The sequence below is a fragment of the Haliaeetus albicilla genome, chromosome 24 (genome assembly GCF_947461875.1).
Source record: "Haliaeetus albicilla chromosome 24, bHalAlb1.1, whole genome shotgun sequence".
NCBI lineage: Eukaryota > Metazoa > Chordata > Aves > Accipitriformes > Accipitridae > Haliaeetus > Haliaeetus albicilla.
In genome coordinates, this window is record NC_091506.1 from 20183931 (window position 1) to 20206331 (window position 22401).

At 69.2% G+C, this 22401-nt stretch overlaps 4 protein-coding genes across 10 annotated transcripts in view; 3 read left to right on the forward strand and 1 right to left on the reverse strand.

The window, feature by feature from the left end:
- The window catches only part of BSN (bassoon presynaptic cytomatrix protein), a 97258-nt gene extending 90033 nt beyond the window's left edge, over positions 1 to 7225 (forward strand). For 3 of the 4 annotated variants that reach the window (XM_069769631.1, XM_069769634.1, XM_069769633.1), the window contains 7 exons: positions 201 to 2319; positions 2633 to 3375; positions 3728 to 3821; positions 3946 to 4089; positions 4268 to 4322; positions 4409 to 4505; positions 4993 to 7225. In XM_069769631.1, coding sequence (XP_069625732.1) covers positions 201 to 2319; positions 2633 to 3375; positions 3728 to 3821; positions 3946 to 4089; positions 4268 to 4308 — 3141 coding nt within the window. In that variant the 3' untranslated portion in view covers positions 4309 to 4322; positions 4409 to 4505; positions 4993 to 7225. The remainder of the gene's footprint in view (positions 1 to 200; positions 2320 to 2632; positions 3376 to 3727; positions 3822 to 3945; positions 4090 to 4267; positions 4323 to 4408; positions 4506 to 4992) is intronic. The other variant, XM_069769632.1, reaches the window with a different exon arrangement.
- A 247-nt stretch (positions 7226 to 7472) lies between these two features.
- LOC138681775 (acylamino-acid-releasing enzyme-like) lies at positions 7473 to 12573 on the forward strand. Of its 2 annotated transcripts, XM_069769636.1 has the most exons (22): positions 7473 to 7802; positions 8656 to 8785; positions 8887 to 9013; positions 9096 to 9189; positions 9263 to 9338; positions 9426 to 9589; positions 9662 to 9799; positions 9889 to 9980; positions 10055 to 10095; positions 10172 to 10293; positions 10448 to 10508; positions 10578 to 10675; positions 10767 to 10818; positions 10905 to 10993; positions 11065 to 11203; positions 11282 to 11365; positions 11443 to 11523; positions 11624 to 11712; positions 11817 to 12007; positions 12077 to 12179; positions 12247 to 12353; positions 12422 to 12573. In XM_069769636.1, the coding sequence occupies exons 1-22, from the start codon at positions 7488 to 7490 to the stop codon at positions 12525 to 12527; spliced, it is 2499 nt and encodes an 832-aa protein (XP_069625737.1). In that variant the 5' UTR covers positions 7473 to 7487; the 3' UTR covers positions 12528 to 12573. The 2 variants fall into 2 exon arrangements, with proteins under 2 accessions (XP_069625737.1, XP_069625736.1); XM_069769635.1 differs by having other exon boundaries at positions 11065 to 11365.
- LOC138681776 (acylamino-acid-releasing enzyme-like) lies at positions 12565 to 17766 on the forward strand. 2 transcript variants are annotated; one of them, XM_069769645.1, is made up of 22 exons: positions 12566 to 12881; positions 12998 to 13106; positions 13188 to 13314; positions 13440 to 13521; positions 13633 to 13708; positions 13828 to 13970; positions 14193 to 14330; positions 14405 to 14496; positions 14602 to 14642; positions 14717 to 14838; positions 14930 to 15071; positions 15183 to 15277; positions 15360 to 15411; positions 15483 to 15571; positions 16034 to 16175; positions 16306 to 16383; positions 16456 to 16536; positions 16616 to 16704; positions 16821 to 17011; positions 17088 to 17190; positions 17263 to 17369; positions 17456 to 17766. In XM_069769645.1, the coding sequence occupies exons 1-22, from the start codon at positions 12690 to 12692 to the stop codon at positions 17592 to 17594; spliced, it is 2430 nt and encodes an 809-aa protein (XP_069625746.1). In that variant the 5' UTR covers positions 12566 to 12689; the 3' UTR covers positions 17595 to 17766. The 2 variants fall into 2 exon arrangements, with proteins under 2 accessions (XP_069625745.1, XP_069625746.1); XM_069769644.1 differs by having other exon boundaries at positions 12565 to 12881; positions 14202 to 14330; positions 17088 to 17369.
- On the reverse strand, positions 17756 to 22344 carry MST1 (macrophage stimulating 1). 2 transcript variants are annotated; one of them, XM_069769648.1, is made up of 18 exons: positions 22151 to 22344; positions 21722 to 21863; positions 21466 to 21578; positions 21219 to 21333; positions 20856 to 20992; positions 20663 to 20783; positions 20443 to 20561; positions 20185 to 20347; positions 19953 to 20083; positions 19776 to 19878; positions 19559 to 19695; positions 19400 to 19435; positions 19206 to 19317; positions 19051 to 19128; positions 18839 to 18985; positions 18651 to 18757; positions 18077 to 18216; positions 17756 to 17995 (listed from the first exon to the last, which is right to left on the reverse strand). In XM_069769648.1, exons 1-18 carry the CDS (start codon positions 22200 to 22202, stop codon positions 17834 to 17836), a joined length of 2115 nt encoding a protein of 704 aa, XP_069625749.1. In that variant the 5' UTR covers positions 22203 to 22344; the 3' UTR covers positions 17756 to 17833. The 2 variants fall into 2 exon arrangements, with proteins under 2 accessions (XP_069625749.1, XP_069625747.1); XM_069769646.1 differs by having other exon boundaries at positions 20185 to 20350.
- Between the last annotated feature and the right edge of the window lie 57 nt (positions 22345 to 22401).

The following is a 22401-nucleotide window of genomic DNA, read 5'->3' on the forward strand; positions in this document are numbered from 1 at the left end:
AGCTCCCTGCCTGTTACTTCCATCCTATTTATTGCGCTTTTACATAAAAGCTGCTTCCTCGGTGTGTGGGGGTACACGTGCACGGCAGGCCGCCTCGCTGCAACCCCGGGGCACGGGAGGAGCTCCATGGTGCTCGGGGTGGGGGGACATGGGGGGAACACCCATTCGCACACCTGACCAGGTGTCCCTTGGCTTTGCAGGTCGGGGGGCTGCAGTCGAGCCCGCTGGCGCGCAAGGTGAAGCGGACGCTGCCCAGCCCGCCGCCCGAGGAGCCCCACGTCCCCCTGGCCAGCCCGGCCACCCCCCAGCTCTACCTGAGCAGCCTGGCCCCCAAGGCCACCGCACCGGTCACCAAGGCCAGCCTGCTGAAGGAGCTGGATCGTGACCTGAGGCTGGTGGAGCACGAGGCCACCAAGCTGCGGAAGAAGCAAGCGGAGCTGGACGAGGAGGAGAAGGAGATCGATGCCAAGCTGAAGTACCTGGAGCTGGGCATCACCCAGCGCAAGGAGTCACTGCTGAAGGAGCGGGGGGGCGGGCGGGACCACCCCTACCTGCGCTGCGCCGGGGACCGCCGTGACTACCTGTCCGACAGCGAGCTGCACAGCCTGCACCTCGCCGCCTACGACGGTGCCAGCCTGCGCCCCACGCCCGCGGGGCAGTACCCTGACTTCACCGCCACCGCCGCCTCCTATGGCACCTACCCATACCCCGCCCCGCAGGGCCCCACCGCATTCCCACCAGCGCGCCTGCAGCCCCCCCAGTACCCTGCAGCCAGCACCTCGCAGGACGGCTTGCCGGCAGCCCCGCTGCCCGCCTTCGCCTCGCCCGGCGCCTTCCCGGCCCCTGGTGCCACATACCCGGAGCTGGGCACCCCAGGCCAGCCGGGCTTCCGGCCCCAAAACCCCTACCAAGCTCCGAGCGCCTTTGCTGGGGCGGCCGCTGTGCCGGTAGCACAGCCTGCCCTCTTCCAGAGCCCGGCGGACATAGCCGGTGGGCACCAGAAGCCACGGCAGACCTCGCTGGCTGACCTGGAGCAGAAGATCCCCACCAACTACGAGGTCATTGGTGCGGCCACCAGCTCCTCTGCCATTCCCGACGTCGCCTTCAGCACCACGCCGGCAAGCGGCAGCTATGAGCAGTACAAGGCACCTGAGGCCCGGCCAGCCGAGAGAGCCAGCGCGGCGCAGGGCCCCTCGGCCAGCTTCTCTTCCGAGTCCCTCTACACCAGCCTGGAGCAGAACATCCCCCGTAACTATGTGATGATCGAGGACATCAGCGAGCTCACCAAGGAAAGCCCTGCGGTGGAGGGGCAGAAAGCAGAGCCGGCGGGCACGGGCACTGACAGCCGCCACAGCAGAGAGAAGAGCGAGCTGGGGGACGCCGAGGGCTCCAGCCGGCCCTGCTGCTACACCAAAGCTGAGGAGGAGTCCGAGGAGGATGTCTACGACCACCATGGCCCTGACCATCGAGGGAAGAACAGCTACCACCGGGGTGCAGAGAGCAATGGCAGGGTGTTGGGGAGCTCCACCAGCTCGTCCTACTACTACGGGGACAGTGAGTACCGGCACTCCTCGCGAGTGGACAAGCACGGCTCTGGCGCGGCACTACCGAAGCATTCGTCCAAGAACCTGGCGCCCGCCGTCGTCTCCTCGAAGCGCAGCAAGCACAGGAAGCAGGGCATGGAGCAGAAGATCTCTAAGTTCTCCCCCATTGAAGAAGCCAAAGATGTGGAGTCGGACCTGGCCTCCTACGCAGCGACAACCTCGGTCGGCAGCAGCAACGTGGCCTCGAGGGCCAAGAAGCTGCAGGAGGAGATCACCTACGGCCTGAAGAAGAACGTCTATGAGCAGCAGAAGTACTACGGCGTCTCCAGCCGGGATCTGGTGGACGAAGAGGAGCGGGTCTACTCTGCCGGCAGCAGAACCCGCTCCTCCGGCTACGGGGTGGAAAAGTCCTCCAGCCGGGAGGCAGGTGGACGGAGCAAGTCCTACGAGCGGGAGGGTGCGGAGCGCTCCCAGAAAGGCAGCTCCAAGCCGTCATCCCTCAGCATGAGCCAGAGCCGTGGGCGGGCGCCCATCCGCACGCAGCCCTCAGAGGAGGAGAGCCCCGTCAGCCCCCTGGGGAAGGCAGTGGGGGGGTCACGTGTCACGGGGGGGCCCGGCCCCCAGTCGGCGGGGGACCCCTGCTCCCAGTTCTGCTCCAGCCACTCATTGCCTGATGTGCAAAAGCACATCAAAGACGTGCCAAGGAGTCACTCGTACAAGCACGAGGAGGGCTACGGCATGGACGATGCCCATTGCGTTGTCTCGGACAGCGAAGGTAACGGCTCCCCATGGTGACCACCCCAGAGCATGGCGCTTCCCCGGGGCATGCCCGTCCGCTCGTACGCAGAGACACTCTCACCGCCTCAGTTTGCTTGACACGTGCCTTCCTCCCCCCGCCCCGGTTGTTCGGTGTTAGCCGGTCCCACGTGGTGCCCCACCGCGCCCTGCCGCGCCGCGTCCCGTCCCCACCGGCACGGGCTGTCCCCCACGCGCGTGCCCGCTGCTTGCCTCTCCCACCTCATTGCATGGCTTCCACCCGGGCGGCCTTGAGCGAGAGATTGACTGTGGTTTGTTTTTGGTTTCCGAAGCCTATCATTTGGGTCAGGAGGAGACAGACTGGTTTGATAAGCCCAGGGAGGCACGGGCGGAGAGGGTCAGGCACTACGGTGGCCACTCTTCCTCGCAGAAGAGACCCGCGGTTAAGCACACCTACCACGACTACGATGAGCCCCCTGACGAGGACCTGTGGCAGCACGATGACTACCCCCAGCACCGCGAGCACCGGCACCACGGGGAGTACGGGCGCCACACCGGCACCTCCCGGCACACCAGCGACGAGCCCCCCCGCCGCTCGGCCAAGCAGCACCCACGAGAGCCCAGCCGCCACGAGCCCCGCGGCCACGGGCCGTCGGCCGCCCCCAAGAAGGTGCAGCAGCCTGAGCCCCGCACGCCTGCAACCTACGGCCCCGGCTCTGCCGAGTACGCCCCGCCATCCCGCCCTGCCGCTCACCACCACGGCGCTGAGACCCCCAAGGCACAGAAGCCTCCCCAGCCACACGGGTTGGCCACCCCAGCACCGAAGCCAGAGCCCCTTGCGCATCCACAGCAGCCAGCGGCAAGGCAGCAGCAGGCAGGGCAGCAGGCGGCGCGGCAGCAGCCAGCGGCGCGGCAGGCTGCCCAGCCGGCGGGCTCAGCGCAGCCCGAGGCCAGGGGCAGGACGCAGGGACCCCCATCATCCCGACCACCGCAGCAGCAGCCGGGGCCAGCCCAGGCGGCGGGGAAGGCACCAGCCACGACCCACACGCAGCCGGGTGGGCACCCAGCGCCGGCGGTAAGTACGGGCTCAGCTGCCTTGGCTGCCTCCTGACTCCACGGCTCTGCCGGGGACCAGCCTGTCTGGCCACGGCCAGGGGCTGGCAGGGGAAGGGTTGGGGATGGGAGCCACGGGCCAAGCTGTATCCCACCCATGTGCCTACTACGGCTGCCGTTGGGTGCCATGGGAGTAGCCATCCCCTCAAGGGGACCCAGGAGAGGACATCCCTGTGCCCTGGATTCCTTCCTGCCTATTTTGGGGCTGTGGAGCAGTGTTTGGGGATTTCGGTGTTGCCTCCTGGCCTGGGCCACCCCCAGAGGATGCTCTGCCAGGAGGGCGAGCCCTGAGAGAGCTGTTTTCCCCGTTCCAGCCAAAAGCGGAGCAGACAGATGCATCCAAACCTGCAGCGAAAGTGCCACAGCAGCCAGGGAGAGTGCCTGCAGCGCAGCCCCTGGGAGCAGCAGGTCAGTGGGCCCAGCAGCACGGTGCCGTCCCACCCCTCGCCTGCTGCCTGACACCCTGGGGGCTCGGCCAAGCTCCCCCGGCCGGGCCTGTCCCCTGCTAACGGTGGCTTCATTTGTCCCCCAGCAGACAGCAAGGCCGGTCCAAGGGCAGCCGGGCCACGTGGTCCTGCCGGCACGGCCACGGGGCAGCCCGGGGGGGAAGGAGAGAGCGTTTTCTCCAAAATCCTGCCGGGGGGGGCAGCAGAACAAGCTGGCAAACTGACTGAAGGTGAGGGCTGCTCCCAGGGAGGGGGACGGGGTGGTGATGCTCTTCTGCACCGAGATGGGTCGGGCGCCATGGGGGTGGCGGGGTGCAGCCGGCGGGATGCGGTGATCCCACCGTTTGGGGCCCAGGGAGGGGCCAGGGCAGCTGCACCGTGCTGACGCCTCTCCCGGCTTCCCCGCAGCGGTGTCGGCTTTTGGCAAGAAGTTCACTTCGTTCTGGTGAGAGAACGGCACAAGGTGAGTGCAGCCGGCTCCGGGTGCTGCGCCGCGGGCTCTCACTGCCCCGGCTGTGCCTGACGCCCTCCCGCTCGCTCCTGTCACAGGAGTTTGGGAAACGAGTGGAGATTGAGTCGTTGCAGTGGAAAAACCTATGAAGAAGCCAGTGAATTCAGCACGCGGCGCCAGACTCTGAGTATAACGGTGAGTATCTGGGGCACAGCCACATACCGGTCCCCTCCATCATGGCATCTCCGGGGCTCCCATGGCACTGCTGTCCCCCTCGGCACCCGCTGAGCCCTGCCCTGCCACACTCCTTCCCCCAGGGTGAGAAGGACACAGTGCAGTCCCGTCCCCTTCCCACTGGCCCACTCGTCCCCGTCTTCATCCCCAAGCGCCGGCCCCAAGCCAAGGTGTGGGGGCTTGGCCTCGTTCCCCGATCTCGGCAGCGCCGCGTGGGCCGATGCCCTGCGGATGCTGGTGCAGACCCTGGGTTTGCGGGGAAGGTTTGGGCCGGCTGAGCTCTGCTCCGGGAGTCCATCCAGCGCGGGGGCGGCAGCAGCTGCTCTGCCGGCAGCGCCTCTTGGCTCGCCACTGCCCATTTGCTCAGGCCGGCACTGCCGCTTGGCAGGGTCCCGTCCGCGGGGACATCGCCGCTCGGGCTAACACGTCTCTCTCTGTCTCTCGCAAGCTTTTGAAAGCAGGGCGATCCCTGGATGCTGGACCAAACGGCGGCCGAGCGGGGGCCCGGCGGACACCCCGGGGCGGACGCCCCCCACGCCTGGCGAGCAGCTCCGGCGCGGCACACGGCGAGCCCGGGCAGCCGCCCCGAGGGGACGGGCCTGATCCGGACCGTCGGGTCAGGCCCCGTAGGTGGGCCGCGGCCCTTTCTCAAGATTATACGCAGAGTTGCTCCCTCCAAACCCCAGCTCTGGCCTCTTCATAGGTTTTTCCCCCTCCACGAGCCGAGGGCTGGGTGCCGCAGGCGCCGCTCCTCCTTCCCGACCCCGTCTGCCCCGCCGGGGCCGTCCCCGCGCCCCCCGCACTGCAGCCCGCTCCCGGCCCCGCCAGGGAGCCCCCGGAGCGCGTCAGCTAGGACCTAACACTGTTTCACTACCGAAATACGAGGCCATAGGACTCTGACAGGCGGTGCGGCCGGCCTTTGCCGACGTGGCCGCCGGCTGGGCGCGCATCCTGGCGCGCGGTGTCGCCCCAAAGCCATTGGAAGCATTGAAAGGGCCGCGCTCGCCCTCGCCACACAGCCAGCGCGCCCGCCGCCGGGCACCCCTTTTCTTTCGAGAACAGCCTTAATCATCCCACTTTGATTTCTGTGTATACCTCATCCGCACTGGGGGGGGCAGTGGGCGTCGTCGGGGGGGGTCCTTTTTTCTCAGTTTCTTTGGGTTCACTTTATTTCGGTTTGGGGTTTGGTTTTTTTTCTAAACTTTATACCAAATCCTCTTCCCTCTTTGCTTTGTGCGATGAGTTAGCACACGGGCTGTCGTCTGTAGAAGCAATAGAGTGCAGGAGGCTACAAAAGAGCACAAATCCCGTGGAACAAGATCAGGAGAGCTTTGCCTCCGGCAGTATCCTTCCTCTTACTGTGCAATCCAAGTCCTTCTCAAGCCATTTCGCGGGGACACGGGGACGGCCGGCGCAGCGGCCGGCGGCCAAAGCCCGCTCGCCCTGCCAGGAGGGGGTTCCCCGGGAGGGGGGGAGGCAGCCCGAGGAGGGGGCTCGCCAGCGTACAGCCGCGCGCCACCCGCGCCCCACCGCCTCCCCGCGCCGGCGGCACCCCCCCGGTGCCCCCCGCGGCGGGTGGCAGCCGCCCGCTCACCCGCCTGATGTTCTATGCAACGAAATAACACGACTCCAGAACAAGACCTGTGAATAGCTAATCAGTTCAATGTCGCGCCTAAGGGTTTCATCGCAAAGCGTGCCGCCGAGCGACCCGATAACTACTCTTTATCGACCACCCGTGCGTATGAATTCGTGGCATGTTCGACCCACGGAGGGCCACTTTGCCAAAGGGCAGCCCTAGCGCCCGTGACCGTCTGTCCCGTCGTAGAGCATGGCTTGCTACTTCTCTGCACGGTTCCACCCGCCTTTCGGTGCTTGCTGTTCTTTGCCTGGACTTTTCTTTTTTTCTTTTCCATCAGTCCATCACTGTACTGAAAGCTCTTAGCAGATTTATGCACTTGTTATCGAGGACCCGGTCGCCGTGGGAAGCCCACGCTCTGTGGCAGGTCCCTCACAGGGGGCTTTGCCTGTGCCCAAGGCTGGGGGAGAGGCCGGCGGCTGGGGGATGGGGGGGGGGAGCGCAGCGTTCCCGTGCGGCAGCCCCACGGAGGAGACCCCTGGCTCCGCGCACACCCGCCACCTCTCCCCGCCGATGACAAGTGCATAGCCTGAGGGTGCCTCCTCCGGGCCTCTGGCCCCCCGGCCCCCGCCGCTCCTCGCGCTGTAAATACTTGTACAGTGTGTCAATCGCATGCGGGACCGAGACCCCCGCCGGGGCCCGTCTCGCCGCCCGAGCGCATCCGCCACCTCGCCTCTCTGCCCGCCCGGACCGGAGGCCTGTAGCCCACCCTGCCGGGCCAGGCCTCCAGCCCAAAATCGTGGCAGTCTGCCGGCCGGGGCTGGGGGGACGGAGGGGGCTGTAAAGACGAGGCGTCGAGGGTGGCCGAGCCCCGGGCACCGTTTGCGGCAGTAAGTGCGACGCCGGGTGCGCTCCCTCTGAACATTGTGACGGTGTGCGTGTCTGCTGTGCTCTGTGCCACCCGTAGTGACCCCGTACCGTGCCGTACCGTGCCGTACCGTGCCGTACCGCCCCCGCCACTGTGTCGTGACTCCCTCCCAGAAGCTGCCCCCTCACCAGGTGTTTCTGTGGGAACAGAATAAAAAAGGACTTGACACAAACCACAGACTGGCCCCGATTCCTGCCTGCTTGCGGAGAGGGGGAGGCAGGAGGGGGGGGCCTGGACCCCCGGCACTGTGGGGGTTGCCCAGCTGGGAGCCCCGTGGACCTGGTCAGCACGGTGGGCTCTGCGGCCCACGCCCGGGTCTGCTGGAATGGTTGGGGGGGGGTGTCCCAGCGGGCTCCAAGGGCCCGATCCCTCCCAGCCTGCCCACGGAGCCCCTGTCCTGCAGCTACCTGCCGGGGGAAACCACTCCAGGGCGGCCCACATGCTGCGGGACCGGGCCCTGGCCCCTGGCTACGGCTTCAAACGGGGGCCCGCGGATGAACCGGTGTCTCCGGGCCGGAGCGGCCGCTGGGGGACCGGGGGAGGGGGGACCCCGGCCGGGGCGAAGCGCGGACCCGAACCTCGAGGCCTCCGGCAGCTGCGCTTCCCGCGGCCACCAGGGGGCGCCGCAACGAGGGCGGTGGCCCGAGCGCCACAGCCAATGGGAGGTGAGGCACGCCGTGGGCCCCGCCCCTCCTTCCCGGAAGTGCCGGCGCTGGCACCGCCCCCGCCCCGCCGCCACGACATGGAGCCGCCGGTGAGGGGCTGCGGGGGGGAAGAGGAGGAGAGGGAGGGGGGGTGCCGTGACGTCACTGCCCCGGGTGCCCGCCCCGCCCCGGGAGCCCGCCCCCGCGCGGTCCCGGTGCCCCCCCGCCCCGTCATCGCAACCCCCGGGAGCCCCGTCCCGGGCACTGCCCCCGCCCCGCCCGGCGACCCCCGCACCTGCCAGCCCCCGGTGCTGCAGCGACTTACCCGGCTCTGCCCCCCCCGGTACCCCGGTAACTGCCCCCGGTACCCTCCCGATTCCCCTACGTACCCCAGTAACTGCCCACTGGTACCCCAGTAACTGCCTCGGCTCTGCCCCCCAGTACTGCTCCCGGTATCCCAGTAATTGCCCTCATACCCCCCGCCCCGTACCCCCAAAACTGCCCCAGCACTGCAGCCCCAGGCAGTGCCCCCAGTACTCACCATCTCCCCTCTGTACCCCAGTAACTGCCCTCATACTCCCCCCCATTTACTACAGTAACTGCACCCCAGTACTCTCCTAATCCCTCCATGTACCCCCAAAACTGCCCCAGCACTGCACCCCCAGGTACTGCCCCCAGTACCCCAGTAACTGCCCTCGTACCCCCCCATTTACTACAGTAAGTGCCCCCCAGTACTCTCCTAATCCCTCCATGTACCCCCAAAACTGCCCCAGCACTGCACCCCCAGGTACTGCCCCCAGCACCCCAGTAATGCCCCCAGTACCCTGCTAACCCCCCCTGCCCATGTACCCTGGTGCACCAGTAACCGCCCCCTGTGCCCCACCGCTCCCTGGTTCTTGCCCCCCCCGCCCCACGCCCCAGCATGGCCCCACACCCTCCAGCCCCCCCCGGCACGTTCCGCAGGTGCTGTCGAGCACGGAGGAGATAGTGGAGCTGTACCGGGAGCTGAGCCGGCACCCTGGGCTCAGCGCCGCCTGCCTCGGCCCCGACATCACCACCCAGTATGGGGGCAAGTACTGCAGCCTCTACACCGGTACGGGGACGGGGTGGCCCCCTGGGGATCCCGGGGGGGTCTGGGGGGTCTCCGCCTGCCCGGCGGGGACGCAGCGGTTGTCCTCACCCCGCTCCTTGCAGAGTGGTCACAGCGGGACCTGGCGCGGGCCGAGAACGTCAAGTTCTGCCGTCAGTACCTGATCTTCCATGATGGGGTCTCCGTCGTCTACTCGGGACCTGCCGGCACCTGCTCCGAGATCAAGGACGAGTGAGTCCCATCCTGTCCCTCGTGCTGGCATCCCCTCGGGGTGCCGATGGCAGGGGGCTGACGGGCGCCCGCCCACCCGTAGGCTGCTGAGCCGGGAGTCCCCCAGCGGGGCGCTGAAGGCTGTCCTGCGCAAGGTCCCCGGCAAGGAGAAGGAGAAGGAGAAGCAGTTCCTGGAGGTGAGGAGGGGGCCGGGGCGGGGGGCTGGATCCACGCTGTGGCTCGGGGCCGCCCCGGCATCTCTGCCCCCAGGTCTGGGATCAGAACCGCAAGGTGAAGAGCATCGACCTGACAGCGCTGGACAAGCACGGCAGCGTCTACGACGATGGTGAGGAGCCAGGGGATGGCCAGGGGGTGCTGGGGGAAGTGGGTTCCTGGGGGGACGGGGTGACAGGTGCCTGACCCATCCCTGCAGACCAGTTTGGCTGCCTGGCCTGGTCACACTCGGAGACCCACCTGCTCTACGTGGCAGAGAAGAAGCGTCCCAAGGCTGAGTCGTTCTTCCAGAGCAAAGCTCCCGAGCTGGGTGCTTCCGACGAGGACACGGGGCACCCCAAGAAGGAGGATGCACCCCTTAAGGTGGGGTCCCCCCGGCCCGGGGCTGGCAGTGGCCGGCAGGGCGGCTGTGGGGCTGACAGGGCTGTGCCACAGGGCGAGCAGTTCGTGTACCATGAGGACTGGGGGGAGGCGCTGAGCACCCGCAGCGTGCCCGTCCTCTGCGCCCTGGACATCGAGGGCAGCAGCGTCTCAGTGCTGGAGGGCGTCCCGGAGCACCTCTCTCCCGGCCAGGTCAGGATGGGGGGCTCCAGGGAACTGGAGAAGAGAGGTTTTGGGGGGCAGTGGTGGGCTGAGCTGCCTGCCCCCCCCTCTCCCCACAGGCTTTCTGGTCCCCTGGTGACACCGGTGTGGTGTTTGTGGGCTGGTGGCATGAGCCCTTCCGCCTGGGGCTGCTGCACTGCACCAACCGCCGGTGAGTCCCCGTGGGGCACCCCACCCCACAGCCAGGCCCCCCGGCCCCATGGTAACACCCCTCTCCACCGGCAGGTCAGCACTCTTCTACGTGGACCTGACGGGTGGGAGATGCGGTGAGCAGCGCGTGCCCCAACCCTGTCGGTGCCCTGGCACCCCGCAGCCCCTCACTGTCCCCTCGTGCCCATGCAGAGCTGCTCTCTGAGGACACCAGGGCCGTGTGGTCCCCCCGGCTCAGCCCTGACCGCTGCCGCATCGTCTACCTGGAGAACGACGCCCTGGGACCCCACCAGCAGTGCAGCCGCCTCCGCATGGTGAGTGGCATCGGGGGGGACACTGGGGAGGTGGCGGGGTGCCCGTGTCGGGGCAGGGCCTGGCAGGAGGGCAGTGGTGCCCTCTCCCCGGGCTGCAGCGGGGGCGGGCGGGCTGAGACCCTGCAAAACTCACCCCGTGCCATGTCTCCCACAGTACGACTGGTACACCAAGCACACCAGCACAGTGCTGGAGGCCGTGCCACGGCAGGCATGGGGTGAGTACGGCCCTGGGGGCAGCAGTGGGGGGCAGGAGGGGGTGCTGAGAACCATCGCTTTCATTGCAGGCGCCTTCCCGGGTATCTACTGCGGCGCTCTGCCGGGGCTGTGCTGGGCGGCCGACAGCCGCAGGCTCGTGCTGGATACGGCCCAGCGCAGCCAGCAGGTGAGGGCTGCCGTGCTGGGATGGCGGGGGGGGGCATACGGAGGGCCGGGCCGGGTGAAGGCTCCGCTGGACTCTGCCCTCGTGCCCCTAGGACGTGTTCGTGGTGGACACGGTGACGGGCACCACAACCTCGCTGACGGCCGGTGAGTGCCAGGCCAGTGGGGCCATGCCGGTGCCAGGACCGGAGAGAGGGCCACGCCTGCAGGTCTGACCCCCCCCTCCTCCCCAGACGCCCCCCAGGGAAGCTGGTCTGTCCTCACCATCGACCGGGACCTCTTGGTGGCCAGGTTCTCCACCCCTAGCTGCCCCCCGACGCTGGTAAGGTAACGCCCCCCTCCCCAGCGCCCACCAGCCCCTCAGTGCTGGCACCAATCGTTCTCCTCACTCAGAAAGTGGCCATGCTGCCTGACACCGGCCGGGAGGCACAGGTGCGGTGGGTCTGCCTGCAGGATGCCCCCCCCGTGCCTGGCATCAGCTGGGGCATCCGCACCCTGCGGCCCCCACCAGAACAGGAGCACCCTCAGTACGGTGAGTGCCCGGGGGGGCTGGGCCAGCCTCTGCCACCTCTGCTGAGCTCTGACCCCCCCACACACCCCACCTCCACAGGGGGCCTGGACTTCGATGCCATCCTCCTGCGCCCAAGCGAGGGCCCCGCTGCCCAGAAGCCCCCCTTGGTTGTGATGCCCCATGGTAAGAGCTCGTCCCCCTCCATGTGTCCCCACCCCAGTCAGGTAGCGTCACCCCCCTTTTGCCTTTGCCTTTCGCAGGAGGTCCCCACTCTGTCTTCACGGCCGGGTGGATGCTGTACCCGGCAGCGCTCTGCCGCATGGGCTTCGCCGTGCTGCTGGGTGAGTGGTGCTGGGGAGCCCAGGCACTGCCGGGTGGCAAAGTGCCCACGGTGGGCCGGGGCGGGGAGAGGAGGGGCTCTGACGTTGCCTCCCCCCACAGTGAATTACCGCGGCTCACTGGGCTTCGGCCAGGATAGCGTGGCCTCCCTGCCAGGCAACGTGGGCACGCAGGACGTGCATGACGTGCAGGTATGGTCCCGGCACGCGGTCCCGGGGCACCCCGTGCTCCCGCAGTTGCCCCGAGGAGGGAAAGCGGGGCTGTCTGCCTCAGCGGGTGTCCCCTGTGGTGGCAGCTCTGCGTGGAGCGGGTGTTGCAAGAGGAGTCACTGGATGCCGGACGGGTGGCACTGGTGGGCGGCTCGCACGGGGGTTTCCTAGCATGCCACCTCCTCGGCCAGTTCCCCGACACCTACCACGCCTGCGTGGTCCGCAACCCTGTGGTGAACATCGCCTCCATGGTGGCCACCACCGACATCCCCGACTGGTAAGTACTGCTGCCCCCCTTCCCCCACCGCGCCGGCCCTGCACGTGCCCCTGTCCCTCTCGCCTACAGGTGCCTGACGGAGACGGGGCTGCCCTACACGCCTGACGCCCTGCCGGACCCGGCCCAGTGGACGGAGATGCTGCGCAAGTCTCCTATGTGCTACGTCGACCAGGTACGTCCCTGTCCTCGTCCCTGTCTCCGCCAGCAGCGCTGGCGCTGAGGCTGTGCCGCTCCCGCAGGTCCGCACACCCGTGCTGCTGCTGCTGGGGGAGGACGACCGGCGCGTGCCCCCCAAGCAGGGGCTGGAGTATTATCGTGCCCTCAAGGCCCGGGGGGTCCTCACACGGTGAGTGGGGTGCTGGGTGCCCAGGTCAGGGGGTGCAGGCACGGCGCTAACCCCTCTCTCCCCTCCAGGCTGCTCTGGTACCCGGGGAACAACCACGCACTGGCTGGCGTCGAGGCCGAAGCCGACGGCTTCATGAACATGGCGCTGTGGCTGCTCAAGCACCTGCGGTGCTAACGGCCCCCCGCTGCTGCTGCCCCCCAATAAACGATGTAGTTCAGTACCCTTGGCATCTCTGATGGTGATGCCAACACCAGCGTCGCCTCCACTCCCGGTGCCCCAGGAGGTCGTGGCCACCGGACCCTTCTCCCACGCAGCTCGGCATTTGTGCCACCGGGGATGCGGCGTGCCACGGCAGAGGGCGAACGCCGCCCAGCCACCCCGGGCGCGCTGGGCAGCGCAGGGCAGCTGGAGGGCTGGCGCCAGCTCGCGCATGCCTTGGCAGCCTGCCCGCTGCCGAGCGGTAGGCGCCGACGGCCTGGCACGGCGGAGCAAGGCCCCATGGCCTCGGGGACGGAGCGGGGTGCAGAGGTGGGCGTGGGGGCCTGGGGGGGGGCTGCGTGGGTGGGCACGGCCCCGTTTTGGGGAGTGGGCACGGGCAGAGGGGTGAGCATACCCCCTGCCAGCGTGCCTTTTCCCCCACCCAGGCGGCCAGCGGCCCCGCCGCCTGCTACCGGGAGCTGAGCCGGTTCCCCGCCATCACCCGTGCCGCCCTTGGGGCCGCCGCGGGGGGACAGACCTTCCTGCTCTACACTGGTGAGCTTGTGGGCTCGGCCGCCCCGGTGCTTTTGGCCCACGGGGCGGGCGCGGGCAGTTGCTGACGGCCCCCTCCCGCAGAGTGCAGCCGCCCCGACCTCCCCCGTCGCCGGCTCCTGCGCTTCAGCCGCCACTACAGCCTGCGGCGCACGGGCAGCGGCGACCTCGCCGTCAGTCGGGCAGCACTCAGCGCCGAGATCCACAACCAGTACGGCATGGACGGGCCGCGGGGTGGGGCAGCGTGGCCAGTGTTTGTGGCGTGGCCGGTGCCCGTGGCGTGGCCGGTGCCAGCGGCGTGCCGCCCACCGCAGCCTCCCTCCCTCCTGCCCACAGGCTCCTCAGCCAGGACTCACCCACGGGGCAGCACCGTGCTGTGCTCAGCCGCTGCCCACGACGGGGCCACGAGCTGCTGGAGGTAACACAGGCTGCCCTGTCACGGCAGCCTCGGGGCTCACCGGGGCAGCTGGAGTGCCAGTGCCAGGCGCCACGGCCATGGTGTGCCGGTGCTGACCCCTGTCCCCCCCAGGTGTGGGGCAGCAGTGGGCGCAGCCACAGTGTGGACCTCACGGCGCTGGGGAAGCACGGGGAGGTCTACACGGAGGGTAGGACCCCTGCCCCATGTCCCCTGCCCGTGACACAGGCGAGGGTGGCACAGCTGGTGGCCCCAGTGCCCAGCTGTGCCTGTGCCAGGCTGGGCTTTGGCACCCTCTTACCGTGCCAGGGCCCTTCGCCTGTCTGGCCTGGTCCCACTCGGAGACTCGGCTGCTCTACGTGGCCGAGAAGTGCCGGCCCAAACCGCGGCCCCCCTGCCCCTGGGATGTGCCGGGAGCAGCCAGGCCGGCGGAGGAGGACGAGGAGGAGGAGGTGGGTGCCATGTGCCCCGTGAGCATGCTGTGCACCCCACGAGTGTGTTGTGTGCCCCGTAAGTGTGCTGCATGAGCGTGCCGTGCACCCTGTGAGCGTGGCACGTGCCCCGTCGGCACGCCGTGCACCCCATAAGCGTGCCACGCACCCCATGAGCATGCCGTGCGCAGAGCCCCCATGTCTGGCACCGCCGGCCGTGGGGCTGACGGGGCCGTGCCGCAGGGCGAGCAGTTCGTGTACCATGAGGACTGGGGGGAGGCGCTGAGTACCCGCAGCGTGCCCGTCCTCTGCGCCCTGGACCTGGAGGGCAGCAGCCTCTCGGTGCTGGAGGGCGTCCCGGAGCACCTCTCCCCTGGCCAGGTCAGGATGGGGTGCAGGGGGGAGCCCCGAGGGGGCCAGCCTGGGGCTGTGGGATGAGCCCAGCTGTCGCACAGGCCCTGTGGTCCCCGGATGACCGCGGCGTGGTGTTCGTGGGCTGGTGGCACGAGCCCTTCCGCCTGGGGCTAAGCGCCTGCTCCAACAGGAGGTGGGTACCCTCCGGCACGCAGCGCTGTGCCAGGATGCCCGCCCCATGCCAGCGTGGCTCCGCACGGTTGCAGGGTTCCAAGCCTGACCCATGCCTCCTCCCCAGGTCGGGGATTTTCTACTTGGACCTGGCCGGTGGGCGCTGCGGTGAGCACCGGGAAGGCAGGGGGGTTCCCTGAGTCCCAGGGGTCCCCCGGGGCGCTGACCCCTGCTGCCCACAGAGCTGCTGTCAGCTGAGCATGGTGCCGCCTGCTCCCCACGGCTCAGCCCCGACGGCCGGCGCCTGCTCTACCTGGAGGGGGGTCTGGGGGGGCCCCACCGGCAGTGCCTGCGCCTGCGCATGGTGAGCAGGGCCCTGCAGGCACCGGGCATGGCTGTGCCGCTGGCGTGGGACCCAGTCCACGATGTCACAGCCTCTCACAGTGCCCGGCCAGGGTGGGGAATGGGCTCGGCCCCCTATCCCCCTGCCTCAGTTTCCCCGGTGGGGCATGTCCCTGACCACCGGCTCTCCCCAGCTCACCTGGCAGACGAGGCAGACGGTGACGGTGCTTGACGTGGTGCAGGAGTCCACGGAGGGTGAGTGTGGCATGGCGGGTAGGCAGGGCTGGGCACTGCCAGGGGGCTGGGACCTCTCCCCATGCCAGGTGCCCGTGACCCCTGCTCACCAGCATTCTGTCCTGCTCGCAGCCTTCACCGGGCTCTATGGGGAGGCACTGCCACCACGGTGCTGGGCAGCTGACAGCCGGCGAGCCGTGCTGGGCACCCCGCAGCGGAGCCGCACGGTGAGCCCTGGGGACAGGGGATGGGGATGTGGCCCCCCCCACCCTGTGGTGACACAGCTGCCTGTGCTCTGCCCCCTCGCAGGACCTGCTGCTCGTGGACACAGAGGCGGCCACCGTCACCAACCTGACGGCAGGTATGCGGCACCCGGCTGCCCGCGGTGCCCCGGTGAGCATCCATGAGCGCCAGCGTGCTCTCTGTCCCCAGGGTCACCAGAAGGGTGCTGGGAACTGCTCACCCTCCAGTGGGACCTGCTGGTGGCCACCTGCTCAGCCCCCCACCGCCCCCCAAGCCTGGTGAGCAGAGCCCTGGCACCGCACGGCACAGCGCGATATGGCACAGCAATGTGCAGGCAGGCATAGCACAGCATGGCACGGTACAGCATGGCATGACGAATTGTGGTGTGGCACAACGGTGTGGTATGGCATGACACAGCCAGGCACAGCTCAGGATAGTGTGGCACGGCACAGCCAGATCCAGCATGGCATTGCATGGCACAGTGTGGCAAGGCACAGCAGAGCTTGGCATGGCCAGGCATAGTGCAGCATGGCATGGCACAACTGGGCACAGCATGGCAGGGCTAGGTACAGCATGGCATGGCCAAGGACAGCACGGCATGGCACATCCATGCAAGGCACAGGATGGCACAGCGCCACAGAGCGCCGGGACCCTAGGCACGTTGTGGCTGATTACATGCTGGCAGGGGCCGGCTGCCCTGGGGCAGGGGTGCCCCGGTGCCACCCACTGCCCATCCCCAGGTGGTGGCGGTGCTGCCGCCGGCGGGCCGGGAGCTGCCCCTCCGCTGGGTGCCAGTGGAGGATGCCCCAACGGTGCCCGGTGTCACCTGGAAGACCCTGACAGTCCATCCACTCTGCAGCGGGCAGAGCCCCGCCGCACACGGTGAGCGCCCAGGGGCCCCCACTGCACCTGGGTGCCACCTGGGTGCTGGGGGCCCTTGGGTGCGGGGGGTGGGCAGGGTGCCAGGTGCCTAGGGTGGTGGGTGCTGAGTGGGACCCTTTCCCTGGCGCAGGTGCCCAGGCCTTTGAAGCCCTGCTGCTGAGCCCGAAGGACGGCACAGCACCGCATCCCCTCGTCGTGTGCCCCCACGGTGAGTGAGGAGACGGCGGGGACACCGTGGCAGCACTGGTGGCACCCCAGGTGACGTCCCCACCGGCCCCAGGTGGACCCCACGCCGTCTTCGACGCCCGCTGGCGCCCGAGCATGGCCGCGCTGTGCCGGCTGGGCTTTGCCGTGCTCCTGGGTGAGTGCCGGGGAGCCCAGGGACGTGTGGCCCCTGTGCGCCACTGGGGATGTGGCACCTATAGCCCCCATCTCCCCAGTGAACTACCGCGGATCCCTGGGTTTCGGCCAGGCTGGCATCAGCTCCCTGCTCTCCCACGTGGGTGAGCAGGACGTGGCGGACACCCAGGTGAGGGGCACTGGGCCAGGGGGTGTCAGGGGATGCTGCTGAGGGTGGGGGGGGGGCAGTGCTGATGTTTGGGTGCTGTTGGTGGGGTGTTGATGGTGGGTGCCCCACGGGTGCAGCTGGCGGTGGAGCAGGCACTGAGCAGCGAGCCTCTGGACCCGCACCGCCTGGCCCTGCTGGCCGGCTCCCACGGTGCCTTCATCGCCCTCCACCTCCTCTCCCGCGAACCTGAGCGCTACCAAGCCTGTGCCCTGCGCAGCCCCGTCTCCAACCTGCCCGTGCTGCTGGGCACCTCCGATATCCCCGACTGGTGAGTGCCGTTTCCCCCATCCCGTACTGTGCCACGCTACATCCCCACGGCACCCACTAGCACCTCCGTGCCGCAGGCGCTACACCTCCTTGGGGCTGCCCTACTCCTTTGAGCGGGTGCCCCGCGCCGAGGATCTGGCCACCATGCTGCAGCGCTCGCCCATCGCCCAGGCAGCCCGGGTAAGGCGGGGCAGACTGGGTGCGGGGTGCCGGGCGCAGGGTGCTGGGCACCCACCGCCAGCTGTGCCACAGGTGCGGACGCCGGTGCTGCTGTGCGTGGGTGCCCGGGACCGGCGTGTCAGCCCCACGCAAGCGCTGGAGCTGTACCGGGTGCTGCGGGCCAAGGGGGTACCGGTGCGGTGAGTGGGGTGCAGGGGGGTGGGAGCAGGGAGGGAACCCCAGGGTGCCGGCCGAGCATCCCCCCCCGTCCTGTTCCGCCCCGCAGGCTGCTGTGGTACCCGGAGGGCGGCCACGCGCTGGCCGGCGTGGAGACGGAGGCCGACGTCTTCGGGAATTGCGCCCGCTGGCTCCTCCGACACCTGGGGCAGCCCCAGAGGGACGGGACAGGCCGGCACAGCCCCTAGTGCCCACGGTGGCCCGGTGGCTGTGCTGGCCCTGGGGTGACCGCTGGCCCTGCGGTGACCACTGGCCCTGGGGACCACACCAGGAGCAGAGGCGGATGGAGCAGACGTAGCTGGAGCAGGACAGGAGTTGGTTTGGCTCTAAATAAACACGCGAGACCCTGTGCAGTGCCAACCTCCGCAGCCACGGCTGGGCCTTTATTTGCACGGTGGTGGCTGTGCCAGGCTGGGGCTGAGCCGGCTCAGCCCATCTTCATCACCTTGTGGATCCAGTCGACGTAGAGGGAGACGCGGATGAAGAGGGCAGGCTGGTCAGTGCGGGCGCAGACGCGGGAGGGGGTGATCACCCCCTCCAGCACCCAGCAGTCGGCGGTGAGGCAGGCCAGCGGCCCCCCGTAATCTCCCTGCGGCATCCGGAGAGCGGCGTCACCCCCGGTGCTGGCACCCGTGGGCTCTCTGAGGCGGCGGTCCCGGGCCCGGCTCACCTCGCAGGCCCCCACGCCGGCACGCAGCGGGGCGGTGCACAGCTCGCTCTCCTTCAGGCGCCCGCGCAGCGCCGCGTTGCACTCGCCGTGGGCCAGCACGGGCAGCCGCGCCACGTTCAGCACGCTGCCGTCCGCCGTGCCTGCGGGCAGCGAGCTCGCGGGGCAGCGGGCAGGGGGATGCCGTGGCAGGGAGATGCTATGGACGGGTGGATGCTATGGACGCGTGGATGCTATGGACGGGTGGATGCTATGGGTGGGGGGGCACCTGCCTTTGCAGGAGGAGTGCCCTCACGGGGAGTACTGCAGGCAGGGGATATGATGGGCAGGGGATGTTGCAGGCAGGGGAATGCTGTTGGTGGGGACTGGCACGGACGGGGGATGTCACAGGCAGGGGGATGCTGTGGAAGGGGGATATCGTGGGCAGGGAAATGCTGTTGCTGGGGAATGGCGTGGGCAGGAAAATGGCCTGGAAGGGGGATGCCAGGGACACGGGGATGCTGCGGGCAGGGGGATGCCACGGGAAGGGGATGCCATCGCAGGGGACGCCCTGGCAGGGGCTGCCTGCGGCAGGTACCTCTGGTTTCCCCCCAGCCGGCGATCTCGCAGACGGTGCCGGCGGGCACGACGTAGCGCTCAGGCGGCAGGCAGATCAGGGCCACACGCCTGTTCAGAGTGGCCGGCCTGCGACGAGAGGGGCAGCGGGACGCGGTGCCAGCCCAGCCAGCAGTGGGGCACGGTGGGGGCCGGGGCACGGCCACTCACCTTGCCAGCTTCAGCATCACCAGCTGGGACTCGGAGGGGCCGCAGACGATCCGCGTGATGGGGATGGTCTGCTGGTCGGGGTCCCCGGGGCCAGGGTCCTTGAAGAGCGTTCCCAGCTGCACCTCGTAGCCCGTCAGGTCAGCGTCACTGCGGGACGGTGATGTGAGGGTGCGGGGGGCTCCCGGCACCCCACACCCCGGCCCCGGCCTTACCAGGAGGAGAAGCACTGGCGTGTGCTGATCACCCACTGCTCCTTCACCAGAGACCCCCCACAGAAGTGCATGCCAGCCCTGCAGGGATGGGAGGGTCAGCTCCCAGGGCGGGGGGACGCTGGCTACGCGGTGGTGCCGGCGGGGAGCCCGCTCACCGGTTGCGGATGCTGACGGTCCAGGGTGAGTTGCCGGGCTGGCCACCGACAATGCGCCCTTTCCACTGCAGCCTCTCGTCCCGCCGGCCGCACTGCTCAAACACCACCGCGTCTGCGGGCAGGGCAGGCGTCAGCAGGTGCCGTGCCGCTGGCACCCACCCCGTGGCACCCACCTGGCACCTATGGGCCCCCACCTGTGCTCTCCAGGATAGAGGACACTGTGCTGCCAGCTGCAGAGAGAAAGCAGAGGGTGGCACTGGGGCAGGATCCAGGCACCCTGGGGAGACCAAAACCACCCCAGGGGGTGGCCGGGACCCCCCCCTAGCTCTGCAGGGGCGCAGGTAGGGGCTTACAGCAGGGCTTGACGGCGCAGTAGTCGAAAGGGGTGCGGGGGTCCATGGTGTAGCACCAGGGGCCGTGGCTGTCGTTATCGGGGTTGCGGCAGTAGTTCTCCTCCAGGTGTGCCCCAGGGTGGGTGATGGGCGAGATCCTGCCGGGAGGAAGTCACCATCACCATCCCCATCCCAGTCCCCACACGCTGCTGCCTGGCACGCTCCCTCGCACACTCACTGGGGCACGTGGGGCGCCTGGGCAGCCCACGGTTGGCAGGTGATGCCCTTGCGTGTCTTGCTGACGTGGCCGTGGTAGCGCTCGCCGTGGCCGTGGTAGCACTCTGGGGACAGGCAGGGAGGGCTGGCACCCCCGGCAGGCACCCTGGGGGCAGGTGCCTGGCGGGGCGCAGCTCACCTTGGGCACCCAGCTCGTCGGGACAGCGGCGGATGTGGAAGCAGAAGGCGACGCGGATGGTGGGGCGGGCGGTAAAGCACCACGGTGCCTCCGAGCCGTCGGGGTTGCGGCAGTAGTTCTCCTGCAGGTCCCTGGCGGAGAGGCTGTGTGGGTGCCCCCCGCCCCCCCAGCCCACGTCCATGGGTGCTGCCCACCGCCGCCCTCCCCGGGCACATCCCCTCCCCACCCTTACTTGCACGGGTACTTCTCGGGCACAAAGTGGTGTCGGTGGGGGGTCTGGGCATCCCAGCGCTGGCAGGGGATCCCCGACACGGTGATGTTCACCTGGCCCCGGTAGCCTTCACCCTTGCCCCTGAAGCAGCCGGTGGTGATATTGAGGGGCCGTGGGCGTTTCTCTGCTTGCATGGCCGGAGAGGGGCAGAGCGGCAGGGTTAGGGTGGCACCCGGGACCCCCAGTCCCAGCTGCGCGGTGACACCGGCGGGGACTTACTGCAGAGGCGGATGCGGCAGTACTCGCGCTCCCGCGCTGGGTCGGTGGTGTAGCACCAGGGCCGCTCGGAGCTGTCGGGGTTGCGGCAGTAGTTGTCGTCCAGCCCCTTGTCGGGATACCTGGGCCGGAGAAGGGGAGCGGTGGTTGAGGGTGGCACCACCGCCCCGGCACCTGGCACGGTCAGGGTGGCTGCGTGCTGCCTGGGGCTGGGGGCTGGTACTTGTTGGGGTGGTAGGGGTGCTTGTGTGGGTGCTGCAGGTCCCAGCGCTGGCACTCCGTCCCCGACTCGGTGTGGTCCACGGCGCCGCGGTACTCCTCCCCGTTGCAGGTCATGCAGACGGCTGCCGACAGCCAGGGAGGCTCAGTGGGGGGACGACACGTGGCACAGGGTGCCCCTGGGCCGCGGCACTCACCATCCTCGCACTTCTTGATGCCGCAGCTCTGGTGCCGTATGTTGGGGTCGACGGTGTAACACCACGGGCCCCGCTTGTCCCGGTCGGGGTTTCGGCAGTAATTCTCCTCCAGCCCGTTGCGGGGGGATGGCAGGAACCTGCTGGCAGCAGGGTGGGTAGGAAGGCTGCCAGGACCCCCTCACCCCGAGGTGGGCACAGCCACAGTGCTGTGCCACCCCGGTCGGTGCTATTGCCCCCATGCTGTCCCTATTGCCCCCAAGCTGTCCCCATTGCCCCCAAGCTGTCCCCAGCCCATTCCTCGTTGCCCCGTGCTGCCCAGGGCCACTGGCAGGCGCCACGGGGCAGCCGGGGACACGGGGGCACCTGTGGTCATGGGGTGTTGTGGCTTGCCAGTGCTGGCAGCGCAGACCCTTCTCTGTGGTGGCCCGTGTGCCGCGGTAGCTGGAGCCATCAGCCACAATGCAGTCCCGCAGGTAGTCTGGGCAGAGCCGGGCACCACATCAGAGCCCCGGCGGGCCGAGCCAGGGCACGTGGGCCGTGGGGAGCCCTGAGCTGCGTGGCCTATGCCCGGTCTGTGGTGTCCCCGTGCCCACCCGTGGCACCAGCCCACCTTTCTTCTGGTACAGGTCATAGTGGATGTTTTTCTGCAGCTGAACGTGGGGCGAGTGCTGGGTCCAGGGCAGCAGCTGGCACAGCTGGCTCTGCCGGTCGTGGTGGAAAGCCCTGGGAGGCACAGCGGGAGCCTGGCATGGCACCGTGGCGGGGCCAGGACCCGGGGGGCACACACAGACATGGGCACCCAGCACCCAAGTGTACGGAGTGACGCCGGTGTCATGGCCCCCTGCACTCCCACCAGTCCCGCTCACCGGCAAACCAGGCTGGCGGCACAGCGCTGGGCACACTGCTCGGCAGAGCCCCGCTCCGGCAGCGGCGGCGGTGGGTCCGCGGGCACTGCCAGCAGCTCGGTGGCTCGCAGGCGCTGGAAGTCATTGAGGGGCGAACGGTGGCCTGAGGAGTGTGGCAGGAACTCAGCGTGCCCGTGAGGGCCCAGCGGGGACACCCGGGCCCTGCGCAGCGGGGGATCCCTGCCCCACGGAGCAGCGGGACCCCTGCCCCACGGACCACAGGATCTGTGGCCCGTGGAGCAGGAGGGTCCCCGCTCTACAGGGTGCACAGCCCCCGCTGCAGCCCCCTAATTCCCGCTCCCCACCCCACCCCCCCGCGGGCTCCTGGCCTGGCCCCTAGGCCTGTCTAGACCCCACGCTGCCCCACGGCGGCCCAGCCCGGGGACCTACCTGAGCCCAGGGCCGCGGCCAGGGCGAGCAGGACCCCCAGCACGGCCAGCATGGCGGCGGCCCCGCGTCCCCGGGCTGCTGGAGAGCGGGGCCGGCCCCAGGCAAATATTTGCCCGCGGGCCCGGGGCCAGGCGGGGCCGGGGTCACCCCGCGGCGGGGCCACGCGTGGGGCGGGCGGGGCGGGGCCTAGAGCGCGGGGGGGCGGGGCCGACGGGAGGTGTGGGGCGGGGCTTGGAGCGGGGCCAGAAGGG

What these genes read in the sequence shown, in the direction of transcription:
- LOC138681775 (XM_069769635.1), top strand. Translation starts at nt 7,488, where the DNA reads ATGCTGCGGGACCGGGCCCTGGCCCCTGGCTACGGCTTCAAACGGGGG. An exon ending in TGCTCCGAGATCAAGGACGA is followed by an intron (nt 9,014 to 9,095) that starts GTGAGTCCCATC and finishes GCCCACCCGTAG; the next exon opens with GCTGCTGAGCCGGGAGTCCC. An exon ending in CCTGACGGGTGGGAGATGCG is followed by an intron (nt 10,096 to 10,171) that starts GTGAGCAGCGCG and finishes GTGCCCATGCAG; the next exon opens with AGCTGCTCTCTGAGGACACC.
- LOC138681776 (XM_069769644.1), top strand. Translation starts at nt 12,690, where the DNA reads ATGCGGCGTGCCACGGCAGAGGGCGAACGCCGCCCAGCCACCCCGGGC. An exon ending in CGGGGAGGTCTACACGGAGG is followed by an intron (nt 13,709 to 13,827) that starts GTAGGACCCCTG and finishes TTACCGTGCCAG; the next exon opens with GGCCCTTCGCCTGTCTGGCC. An exon ending in CGTCACCAACCTGACGGCAG is followed by an intron (nt 15,412 to 15,482) that starts GTATGCGGCACC and finishes CTCTGTCCCCAG; the next exon opens with GGTCACCAGAAGGGTGCTGG.
- MST1 (XM_069769646.1), bottom strand. Translation starts at nt 22,202, where the DNA reads ATGCTGGCCGTGCTGGGGGTCCTGCTCGCCCTGGCCGCGGCCCTGGGC. An exon ending in CACCCCTACCACCCCAACAA is followed by an intron (nt 20,562 to 20,662) that starts GTACCAGCCCCC and finishes TCTCCGGCCCAG; the next exon opens with GTATCCCGACAAGGGGCTGG. An exon ending in CGACGAGCTGGGTGCCCAAG is followed by an intron (nt 19,879 to 19,952) that starts GTGAGCTGCGCC and finishes GCCTGTCCCCAG; the next exon opens with AGTGCTACCACGGCCACGGC.